A 10,913-nucleotide genomic window follows, 5' to 3' on the forward strand; every position below is an offset into this window, starting at 1 on the left:
CCAAACAAAAAAAAAAAAAACCAAGAGATCAGAGCACAAATTATGAACCACACTTGGTCATAGAACAACCTGAAGAAAGATTATAAGAAATGCTGCCCAGTATGCATTACTTTCTATAACCTTTCTTGCAGACTCTTTAACTTTTTTAATTTGGGAAAAAATCTGCACTTTTTTTATTTAAAAAAAAAAAAAAAAGAAGTGGGAGGGGGAAGTGATATCTCTGTGATTCATCAATACTGGAAACTCCAATTATCCAGTTATTCTACTATTGTTTTCCTAAAACGGATTGTAAAACCTTGATGGGCTTGTTTCCGCTGCTGTTGCTGTATGAAGTGGCAGGTGGCATTTTGAAGTTGACCATTGGAGGAAAAAGACATGGAAAACAAGTACTCATGTAAAATGTCATTAACCGTATCAGTGATCTAGTACAGAGTTAAATGAGGTAAATCAACTTCCACTGAACTTGCGTGCACATAAAGTGTGCTGATAAGCTCAAATATTTTTATGTAGAAGTTGGCATGCACATGTAAATAATCCATTAAAATCTTTAGAGAATCAGTTTACCATATCTGGGGAGGAAGGACAACTGAAACTAATTTTCCAAGCAAGGTTTTTACAGTTTTAATAATGCTAGATACAAAGGAAATAGCTGTGCTTGAACAATTCAGCGCAGGGAGGAGGGCATTAGAGAGGAAACAATGGAAATGACTACTTGCAAAAGAAACATTAGTGCATAAAGGAGAAATGATGTGATTTGTGCTTTCCCATCTGAGGTTTTTATCGTAAAATTTTTGTACCTTCTATTTGTATCTAAAGGACTAGTTGGTCTCTTGGGGGGGCGGGGGAAGAGAACGAAAGGATATTAGAGATCAGAATACCTTAATTTGCTTATTTAATGCTTCATCTGTTGGTCTGTGAAGCTAATTCTCAAAGTTAATGACATTCCTTGAACAATAAAGGGACTTGGTCTGTTGTATTCTTTAAGTAGTTAATGTTTTTTAATAGGGAGCTGGAAAACTGGGATGCACCATTATATTGACTGGATGTGTATAAATGCACTTTTTTTATTTCTGTATGTGATAATGACTTATTGACATAGACTGCTAATCTAGCTTTATATTCTGGATTTGAATCTAGAACAATCAAAACAATATCTATGTAAGGTACTACAGCTGTTAAGTGTCTTTATTATCATGCTGTATTGGAAATACAGGATTTATGGTGCATGGATCAGATCTCTGGTCATCAGAGAGAGTATTGATGCAAAAAAATATAATTACTGAGTATGGCCACAGCTAAATGTTTCAGAGGCATTAAAGAAATTTCATCTTGGACACTTGTGAAGAAGTCAGTTGAGGAAATCAGTTCCTATTTAAACCTGAAATCTGTTAAGGAAACAGAAGAATTATTCTGTAGTAGAATAATTCTTAATTATTTGAAGTGTTGATTCTTTCTCTCCCCCCCTCCCCCCCTTCCCCTTTCACTTGATCTTATTTATTGCTATTATTCAGGATTGAGTCATACTTCAGGTCCACATAAACCTAAATACTCATCCACGAGATATTTGAAAACAGGGAATTTCTTGTCTTAGGACCTGCAAGCTGGTCTTAAAGTAGTTAGAAGCTACTAGTAGTTAGAAGCTAGTAGTTAGAAGTTTTATTGTTTCCATTAGCTTTTCAATTGTTTGGAAAATACAGAAAATCAGTTTGATTTTAAAGCTGTCTAGAAGTTAACTTCCAAAATTAAGTGTGAGTTGATAGATATTTGCAAATGATTTTTCCCAGATTCACTGGGTCATGTTCTGGATTTGCATTTCATAATCATTACTTTTTGGTTTTGCATATTAAATCTCTGTAAAAAATATAGATACAATATTTCTGGAAAGCAATACTCTGTAGTAACTCACTTGTCAAACTGAATTTCAGTTGGAACTTTAGACATGGTTTGAAAATGTTTACCAGATCAAGCCATTAGTTGCAAATAAAGTTTTGCCTTTGTGAAACAGTATTTGAGTTAGATACTCAACATTTCAACATTAACAAAACTGTAACTTCTGGAGTGTCTAGAAATTCTATTTCTGTGTATTTGTAGAAACATGAAGGTCACAAACAGTGATTATGTCTCCTGGTCAGGTAACATCTGAAAAAGGTTTTTCAAGATCGGAATATTGGATGTAGGTGCTTAAGTTCTTTATTGGATCTGGACTGTAACCTACAACACTTCTATATTAAAATGGGCATTTCAGTTTCAGTATGCAGTGCTGCCTTAAGTTTTTCTATTCTTAATCATGTTTTTTCTATAAATTTGCTTCCATTCCCTACTCTACACTTCAGTGCTCAGATGCTAGTGAAACAGCTGCTTGTTGTGTCTTACATTTCAAAATGTGGTATGATCATAATGCTGTATGATAAGCTGGATAATACTGGATCAGCAGAGAGAAGAGGAAGCCTGGAAGTTGTAGGCTTCTTGAATGAAACTGCACGTGATGTGTAAAGATGAAGCACATTAACAGTCCTCAAAATAACACTACTTTTCTAATATATTTCTTGAAAGGTTGTCTCTTTATGATGGTATATTGGATATACAGGCTAGATTGTTTGTTTGTTTTTTACATCATGCATTGTCTGTTAAGAAATTGGATGTGTCACTATGCATGTGTTGCTGTGCGTTACCAAGCATGTTTAATAGGCTTTGCTCTTGTGCTGGAAGATGAACCTCTCGAATTTCAGCAGTCGTGCAATACTAGAAATGTTTCTGTTAATCTATTGTGATTGAAGAGAGAGACTCTGGTGCCCATTAACATAATGTAGTCCTTTGTAAAGACTGGTAACTTTCATTCTTGCTTTTGCAATAAACGAGCAAATATTGTACTCTCAACTTCGTGCATGGGATATTTCTTGCTTTGCTCTATTTATTTTCTCTATTTAATCTATTTGGAATCTATTTGTAACTTGTTAGTGAAAATTTGGATGTTTTTACTACTTGGAGCTGTTCTGTAGTTGGAATCATGAATATGGAATTGTAATTGATGGTTATTTCATTTATCTAATAGAGAGAACTGGGGCAGTCCCTCTGCTAAGAGTTGAAGCAGAATCATTTAACTAAAAAGCTTGTGCTTTTGAGACACTTGAGACTTTTAATAGCTTTCAGTGTACCTTTGAAAATCCTGAGGAAAACTCTGTGGATGGAAAAATGCTGCTTTTTTCCCCTTCCCCTAAGCTGCTGAAAGGAAACAAAGGATGACTTCTTGAATTAGACATCCTTTCTTATGGAAGCGCTATCAGCCAACTAAGCAGCTGTGCCAGTCGTGTTGTACTGGATACCACAGGAGGTGGCTTTTGTGTACTGTTAATGTGTTTCTTGTAGCAGGAAAGGGGGAAGGGATCAGACCTCAGTTAGCTCTAATCCCATGTTAGTTTCACCTGCAACAACTTTTACAAAGATCCAGTTCTAGGTGACAAAGTAGTAGTGTTTTGCTTAGGAGCCAGTACCTGATTTTTATTTTTTTATTTTTTAATTGCGTTCTAACTTCATTAATCCTGAACTTGGCACTCTTTCCTTAGTCATCTGAAAGGCTTTTTGTACCAAATAGAACTTGTCTGCCTCTTATTAAAGATAAACCAGACCTTAATTCAGCTGACTTTTATATGCCTTATATCATCAAAATACAAAACTGCCTTTCTTTCACCTAGTGGGATTCCTTCCAAAGATGACAATTTAGGTGGCCTGAGCATCTAAATTAGGTGTCTTCCTAATTCTGAAGTTCTTGGCAGCATATCCTAAAACTATAATACAAGGAGTAAACATACCGGATGTACATCTCCTATCAGAGCTGTAAAATGCGATTCGAAATTTAAAAATATTCTGACTAAAGAGTTTAGAATTCAAGAGTTGTTTCCTGTCCTACTATACTAATCTATATTGAAACTACGCTGTTTTAAACACTACTTGAAGCAGCTTTCAGTTTTTTCTTTTGGGCTCTTTGGTGATGGGAATTTTTATTACAACCTGAAACATGCCTGTTAGATGTAATTAAATAGCAATCTCATCTCTTTAAAAATATGTTCTAAGAAGTAGATAGGCTACTGAAAGTGAAACTAATGTCACTGCTGATTGATTTGTTTGTTCCCAGGCAAACCAATAGAACAGCATAAAAACAAACTTTCTTCTCGTCAGTCAAAAATGCAAATGACTTACAAATTGCACTGAGGCACTTGAGTTATACAATCTGGTTCCTGTGATTTATATGTTTTTCTCAATTTTAAGGGCTGCTTCTAAAATTGGAGTATTAAATTCTGAGAACAATCTTATTTTATGCATATGCCTCATAATCTTATCAGGAGATGCTTAGGGGTGCTTATCTTAAGTGCACCACATTTGTGGCTTTTCATCACAAAACCTGATCACCTACACGGCTGCTCCATGTGGAATCAACAGCAAGTTCTAAATAGAGTAATTATGCCCCGCTGTCCCGCGCTCCCTCCGCCCCCCCCTCTTCTCTGGGCTAATCTCCCTCCCTTAACAGGGAAGGAGCAGGGGAAATAAATTACTTTTTACTAATGTAATCTCAATCAAAAAGCATGCTTATTAAATATAGGGATTGTAGAATTCAACATCGCAACTTCTCTATCACTGTGGATCAGGACATTGTGTTAGCTACTAGGTGAAATAGCGATGCCATCTAATCAAACTGCAAAGATGTTCTTTCACACCCAGCATTCGGTCTTCCTATGCAAGTTTACAGAGTTATCGTACTTACTATCCTGTTTCTAGGTTATGAGATCTTGTCAGCTGATAACTTTAAATCTGGTATGGCAAAAGGTGTAAACTAGATAATTGATTTGGTGTGAAAATCAGACATTTCATAAGTTGTACCTGTATTTGTTGGCACTCTCCTCTTTCTCTGCTGCTACTTTTTAATATTTTTTTTTTAGATCAGTTTATTAGAAAAAACAACATCATGAATAACTATACTGAAAGAACTATGCGCTTCTGCCTTGAACACTGATTGTGTGGAGATATTTAGCTTGGTTACAAACTAACAATGACAATAACAAGATTATCTAATTGCACTGAATGATACGTTTTGTTTTGCTCTGCTGTCTAGGCAGCAAATAGGTGGATGCTCTTAAGTGTGTGCTGCTGTTCTGCACATATGTCACGTCTGAGCTGGTACTCCTCTCTAGAATCTTTCCAATTAAAAACTTTTATAGCAAGGCATATATTAACTAGCAACAAGATATGAGGTTCTGATTCAAATTAACAGATCAGTAATATAACCCACAAATGCACAAAAGAATAAAAGGGCAGTTTATCTTTAATTAGAGGATGCTCCTGGGGTCAAGCTTCTTGTGTGGGCTTCTTTCTCTGGCTAATAGAAATATATCTTCCACCAAAAAGGCTGTTAAAGGGTTGGGGTGGAGGTCAGTCACAAGAGAAAGCTTTTGCCACTCTTAGGACTGCACTGTCTCATGATGGTGACCTGCTTTCCACCTGCCCTCCCCCTCCAGCAGATGCTCCCAGCTGCAGGGCAAGCTACCAGCTGGTGGGAGTTGCTGCTGCTGGAAGGCTGAACATCAAAACAGACTGGCAGGAGGTCTGCTAGAGTTACCAGCGCATTTATTCCCGTTAAACTTTGCAACTGTAATTAACGTGAAAAAGTGAGTTTGTCAGATCTAACAAAGAAGTTTATTGCGCTCTCTTTTCTTTCGAGCAAGTTTTTTCAATCCTTCTGAGAAGCTCTGGGAGGAGCCAATTTTATTTAGAGAGAAGCTAAAAACATCCAAGTAAGTTGTTTGAATTCTTTAAGATTAAATGTTCTAGAATAAAAAAATTGTGCGATGGCCCAGATTCTTTTCTTCCTCCCTCAGTTTTGAAGAAACTGTGTGTTGGCTAGTGTTAGGGAAGAATTTGTTTTTTCCGAGGGGGAAAATAATGGGGGGGGAGACTGCTAAAATAGGCTGTGGGGGAGTTAGTTGTATGGCTAGCTTTTGCTTTTTGGCTTAGAAATCGCATGTCCAGAGATAGTTTGAAATAGTTTTTCTGCATACTCTACGTTCCTTTAAGATTTGCTAGACTTCGGGGGAGGGTGGTGGGAGGAAAGTTGTAGCTTGTATTTTATTTTGATCGTAATTTTCTCATTTGAAACAGTTTCAAGGCTGTCCATTTTTTTGTTCTTATTTTACCTCAGTATTAGCTTACTTATTATTTAAAAAAAGTCAAACAAATGGGCATATAGTTTATTGTTTGAATCTTACACCATTTGACTGCGTATCTAGCATATTATTGTATCTTTGAGTTTCCTAAATCCCAGCTTTCGATGTCCCAGTGATAAAAATGTTCTTACTCACCACCTTAATAATTCTCCTAAGTTAGAACAAATTGATTTTCAGAGTTACCAGCTCCTGAGGAAGCTTTTACTGAACAGAAAAATATTTTTATCCATCTGAATTACATTGTTAGATACTAATGCAAGGTGAGGTGTTCCAGTGCACAGTCTGCAGTATAGTTAAGTACAAGTTCTGGTAACTGGTTTTCTGTGCTTGGGCATCTTGGCTTTTAGATCACAGTGCAACAGCATGAGTCAGCAATGTTTTTGATGTTGTTGTGATGCTGCCTGCTGCTGCCCTGTCCTATTTAATACTTTTACCCAGGGCTCAGAGCACTGGGTGTTTTTTGGCGGGGGGGGAAGCCTCCAAGTGCTACTACAAGGAAACTCTCAAAGGGTTGCTGTGCGTATTGCTGTTGCACATGCCTGTTTAAATAAATATCCTTCCTTAAGAAAAAAAATCATGATTCCAAAAATACTTTATTGCTGGGACTAGCATTTAACCCATACAGCAAGTTTAGCTTATAGACAAAAGGATTCGTTTTCTTCTTGTAGCTTACAGAACTGAAAATGCTGTGAGGCTAACAGTTTCCGAATGCTTTAAAACCTTTTTTTAAAGAGTATTTAAAAAAAATATATATACCACTTTTTAAACTGATTCTGAATTCTTAAGAAATAACTGACAGAGTTTATATACAGTTGTCAACATAAGTAAGACAAACTATTTTTTTAATATTGAGTGCAAATTTGTTACCATTGGAACTTGTTTATGAACAATTATAGTGTAACAGAATATTGCAAGCAGTTCTTGAGGGATATTTTTGTATTCTTCACTATTGTATAAGAAAAATTGAGTTGTTCTGTATCTTTAAATATTTTAGCCTTTTTAACAAACTAGTGCTCTGCAACCACACTTGAATACAGGAAACCTTTCTTCTTCTGTACCGTCATCATTTGCGATACATCCCCCTGCTGTACACTCGTTCATTTGTTCCCTGCCATGTCAGTCAACTGTGTGCATCTAGCAAACTATCCTGTCACCGTTGTGGGGCTCTGCCTGTGCCTGGAACTGACAGCAGGTACAGAGAATGCTTTCTAACAGCCTTGAATGATTTTTTTTTTCTTTTTTAGTCTCATTTTATTTTTAGAAGGGAAATGTCTCGTCTCTGGTATGGGAAGAAGGGAGGAAAGCACCAGCCAGTTAATCATAAATACGCTCTGGTAATTTTCAGTGTAGTATGTTCATTTCTGTTATTGCATTCTTGTAATTTTGTGGTGCAGAGGCAGTTTCTGGAAGTTTAAATTTTGCATGTGTAAACAGGATGCTAAGTCACAAATTTTCATTACTTTTAGGTGCATAACCTAAGTGCTGGTATTCCATTGGCATTAGATAAGAGAAACTACTTTGAGCATTAAGGGGTTCAACAGTTTTAGGGTGGGTGGTTCTTTTTTTTTTCTCCTTTGGAGTAATGCATTTTTTTCAACAAAAGTATGATTTATAGCTCAATACTATGAACAGTAGTTTGCATTGGCATTTAATTAGAAAAGTGTAAATCTCCTGAGAAGGTATAATCAAATGGTAACTCAGAAGTCATTCAACCATATGAAGGTTTGATAATACTTCTAAATTGACGGAGATGAGTGTGCTGTAGTCTCACTCTCACATTTATAATGAAGGGGGGACCAATACCACTGTTTTTACAGTTTTAGATTTATGAAAGTAACTGTGGTGGTTTTTTCAGTGTTATTTTCCCCAAAAAGACTTAAACTACTTGTAGCATGTAAAGGAAATGGTTCTCAGTGAGCCATGCAAAACAGTAACATCTTGGGGATAAGGAGGAAGTGATCTTGACAATATACTTCTTGTGCTTTTACCAGCTGGTAGATCTGGAAGATATTTTTCATTCAGACTCTGCCTGTGACAGGCTTTTTACCGTCTTTTTAAGACTTACAGATCTCTGGGGTTTGGTGCATACTTCTTTCAGAGGTGCTGTTGACTGTGGTTTTTATTTTGATCTTTATTTGTAGCCAGGTTACTTGCAGAATATGAAATTGTCATGTGGCAACAACTGGTTCTGTAAACTTGTGTTCCTAACTAACAAAATATTTTTTAAATAATAGGCTCTTAATTTTCCTCTGTGGCAATGGAATGTAGAATAGAGATGTAATTCCTAAGTTAACTCAAATGTAATTTGAGCATCCCTTTAGCAGTGTAAAAGGTATCTGAAGTTTACCAAGAATGTGTTCTTTAATATATATCTATATATGTAGATAGAAAGATATCTTGCCCAGCTAATTATAAAAGTAGTAGTATCCCTTGTTATAATTATTTCCCTTAGGACCAACACTTCATTTTAGCCAGAGTCCAACTATGCTAATAAAAGCAATAGTTATCAGCTCTTAAGGAGAGGTTGAACTGAAGACTGTATGAGAATCTTCTTTGCTGTGAGAGAGGTAGAGAACAGGTTATTTTAATGTGTAAAACAAGTCAAATCAGAAAAAAGGGTACAGAGGTATCTACAGATGGGAATATTTTTAAAATGTTGCTATGTCGACAAGACATGCTCTATTTTTGAAATTGGGTGTTTTCCTTCAATGAATGATCATAAAGATAATGTGCAAGTGTAACCTTCTTACAGAAAAGAGGGAAGGAGTATTGGAACCATTAGTTCTGTGTTATGCAAGACAAAGTGGGAAGCATATTAAAGAGACTGGCAGCATATATGAAGCACAGGGTTTTGACTAAATGTTTCATTAGTGATTGTTCTGAAATTTGGATGGAAACCCATCTGACATGAAATAACATGATTGCTGGACCAAATGGAGTCATATAATAAAACAAGAATGCTTACTTGAAGCAACTAAGTTGCCCTGAATTATTTACCTGAAAGGCCTTTGTTATTTTCGTGGTGATAGAGTAAATTTGGGCTGAGTATTGTAGGGGTTCGATACCTTCCCAGAATAAAAATGTTAGTAACTAACCAAGGTAGTATGCTCTCCCTTCAAAAACCCAGTAATGTTGGTTTCCCACTTTTTTAGTAAATCTGTTTGGTATTTACTGTGTCCCTTTATTGTACTGCAATAGAAGAGATGCTAATCAGTTTCTAGAATGTCAAAAATGCTGGCAACCATTCTTCTGTCAAAGCACTTTAGACAAAAGACATCAGACAATGCAAGAGAACAAAAGGTGGATTGCCTTCTTTGGGAATGCTTGTCCTGCCCCGAATGCTTTGCAGAGGTTCGATAGGCAGCGTAGCTAAAGGGGACAAAACCAACAAAAACTAATCTTTGGCTTTTATATTCTTAAGATACTATGCAAAGGGAATTAAAGTGGTGTTGGTTTTAGTAGTTTGAATGATTTGAGACTTGCACGACTTCTGAGGTTCTTGATTTATTGGTTAACTGTATTTGGTAAGCTAATGGCTGTAGTTCTTTGGCTATTATGGAGATATAATAATAGGGGCTTACATGTGAAAGGTGAGAACTTAGTACTTCATCCCTGTGGGTGTCAGAACTTGCAAGGTTGCATCAAGCCGATGCTACAAAGATCTTTTTAAAGTCAGCTTTCCATACTAAGTGTTGTTTTAGAGTAATAAAGAGTGAACTGATGATCTGAGTCTCTTTAAAAATAAAAATAAAAGCAGAGTGCAATTTAGTACTTTCTTACACTGATCACTAAGCCTAGAACTTTTCCTTGATGACAGATATTTGCCATACCTGCTGTCCTAAATAATTAGGGAGGTTTTATGCATCATACCTCAACTAGATCTTCCGTTTAATTATTAGGTGTTAGATTATTTACATTTTTATTAATTGTGAAATATTAGGTCTCACTACAAATGCAGTCAAAGCACAGTAGCAGATGAACACTTGAACAGGTTGATTGTAAGTTGAAAGAAAACAAATGAGTAGTAGAGGCTTATATTTTCTTTGTATATTTTTAATGGTCTGTGCTATCTGAAGTCGATCCTTAGTTGATCCTTTTTCTGATGAAAGAGACAAATATTTCCATGCTGGCCTGTGATTCAGTTACCTACTTCTAAGCAAGTACAGTACTTTCTTGTCATACCAGAAAGGATCTCTGCATGGCACTGTCAGAACTGAGATGTAACCTTGCTCAGCCTGCCTTCTCCTGGGGTGGCAGCTTGAGGTCAGGCACCAGGTGCTGTAGTTTCGGCAACTGAACTTGTAGTTTCTCTGCTTGCTAGTGCTGAAACTTCCTTAAATTATTTTGCAAGATAAATCAAATGGTCCTAGACAGCTGGGTTTTATTGGTAATGCTGCTACAGATCTTTTTTCTTTTGACAAAATGAGTTAAGTTGCCTGACCTGTCTCTTTAAGAAAGTAACTTTCATAAATCTAATTCTTAGTTCTTTACACAAACATCCTAAACTTTGTTTAATGTTTGCCCATGTTAAATTTAGTTCTCTTGCTGGCATTATCATATCCCTCAAATTAGTGAATTCTTGTATCTTGAAAAAATAGCCCAATTGCTTTCTCATCTGTTTGTATTTCACTTTTTTCTTAGTGGCTTGAATCCAGAGGGTCTGTCTTTTATTTTCTTGGGTTGTTGTGTTTTTTTTGG

The 10,913-nt window shown here is 36.2% G+C and overlaps 1 protein-coding gene across 4 annotated transcripts in view; it reads left to right on the plus strand.

The window, feature by feature from the left end:
- OXR1 (oxidation resistance 1) overlaps positions 1-10,913 on the plus strand; it is a 155,541-nt gene that overhangs the window by 121,217 nt on the left and 23,411 nt on the right. For 2 of the 4 annotated variants that reach the window (XM_009274317.1, XM_009274316.1), the window contains exon 1: positions 7,484-7,549. The exons of the other annotated variants lie outside the window; for them this stretch is intronic. In XM_009274317.1, coding sequence (XP_009272592.1) covers positions 7,484-7,549 — 66 coding nt within the window. Of the gene's footprint in view, positions 1-7,483; positions 7,550-10,913 lie in introns of those variants that run through there. 4 annotated transcript variants of the gene reach the window in all.

Source organism: Aptenodytes forsteri, unplaced genomic scaffold, assembly GCF_000699145.1.
Source record: "Aptenodytes forsteri isolate BGI_AS27 unplaced genomic scaffold, ASM69914v1 Scaffold400, whole genome shotgun sequence".
NCBI classification, from domain to species: Eukaryota; Metazoa; Chordata; class Aves; order Sphenisciformes; family Spheniscidae; genus Aptenodytes; species Aptenodytes forsteri.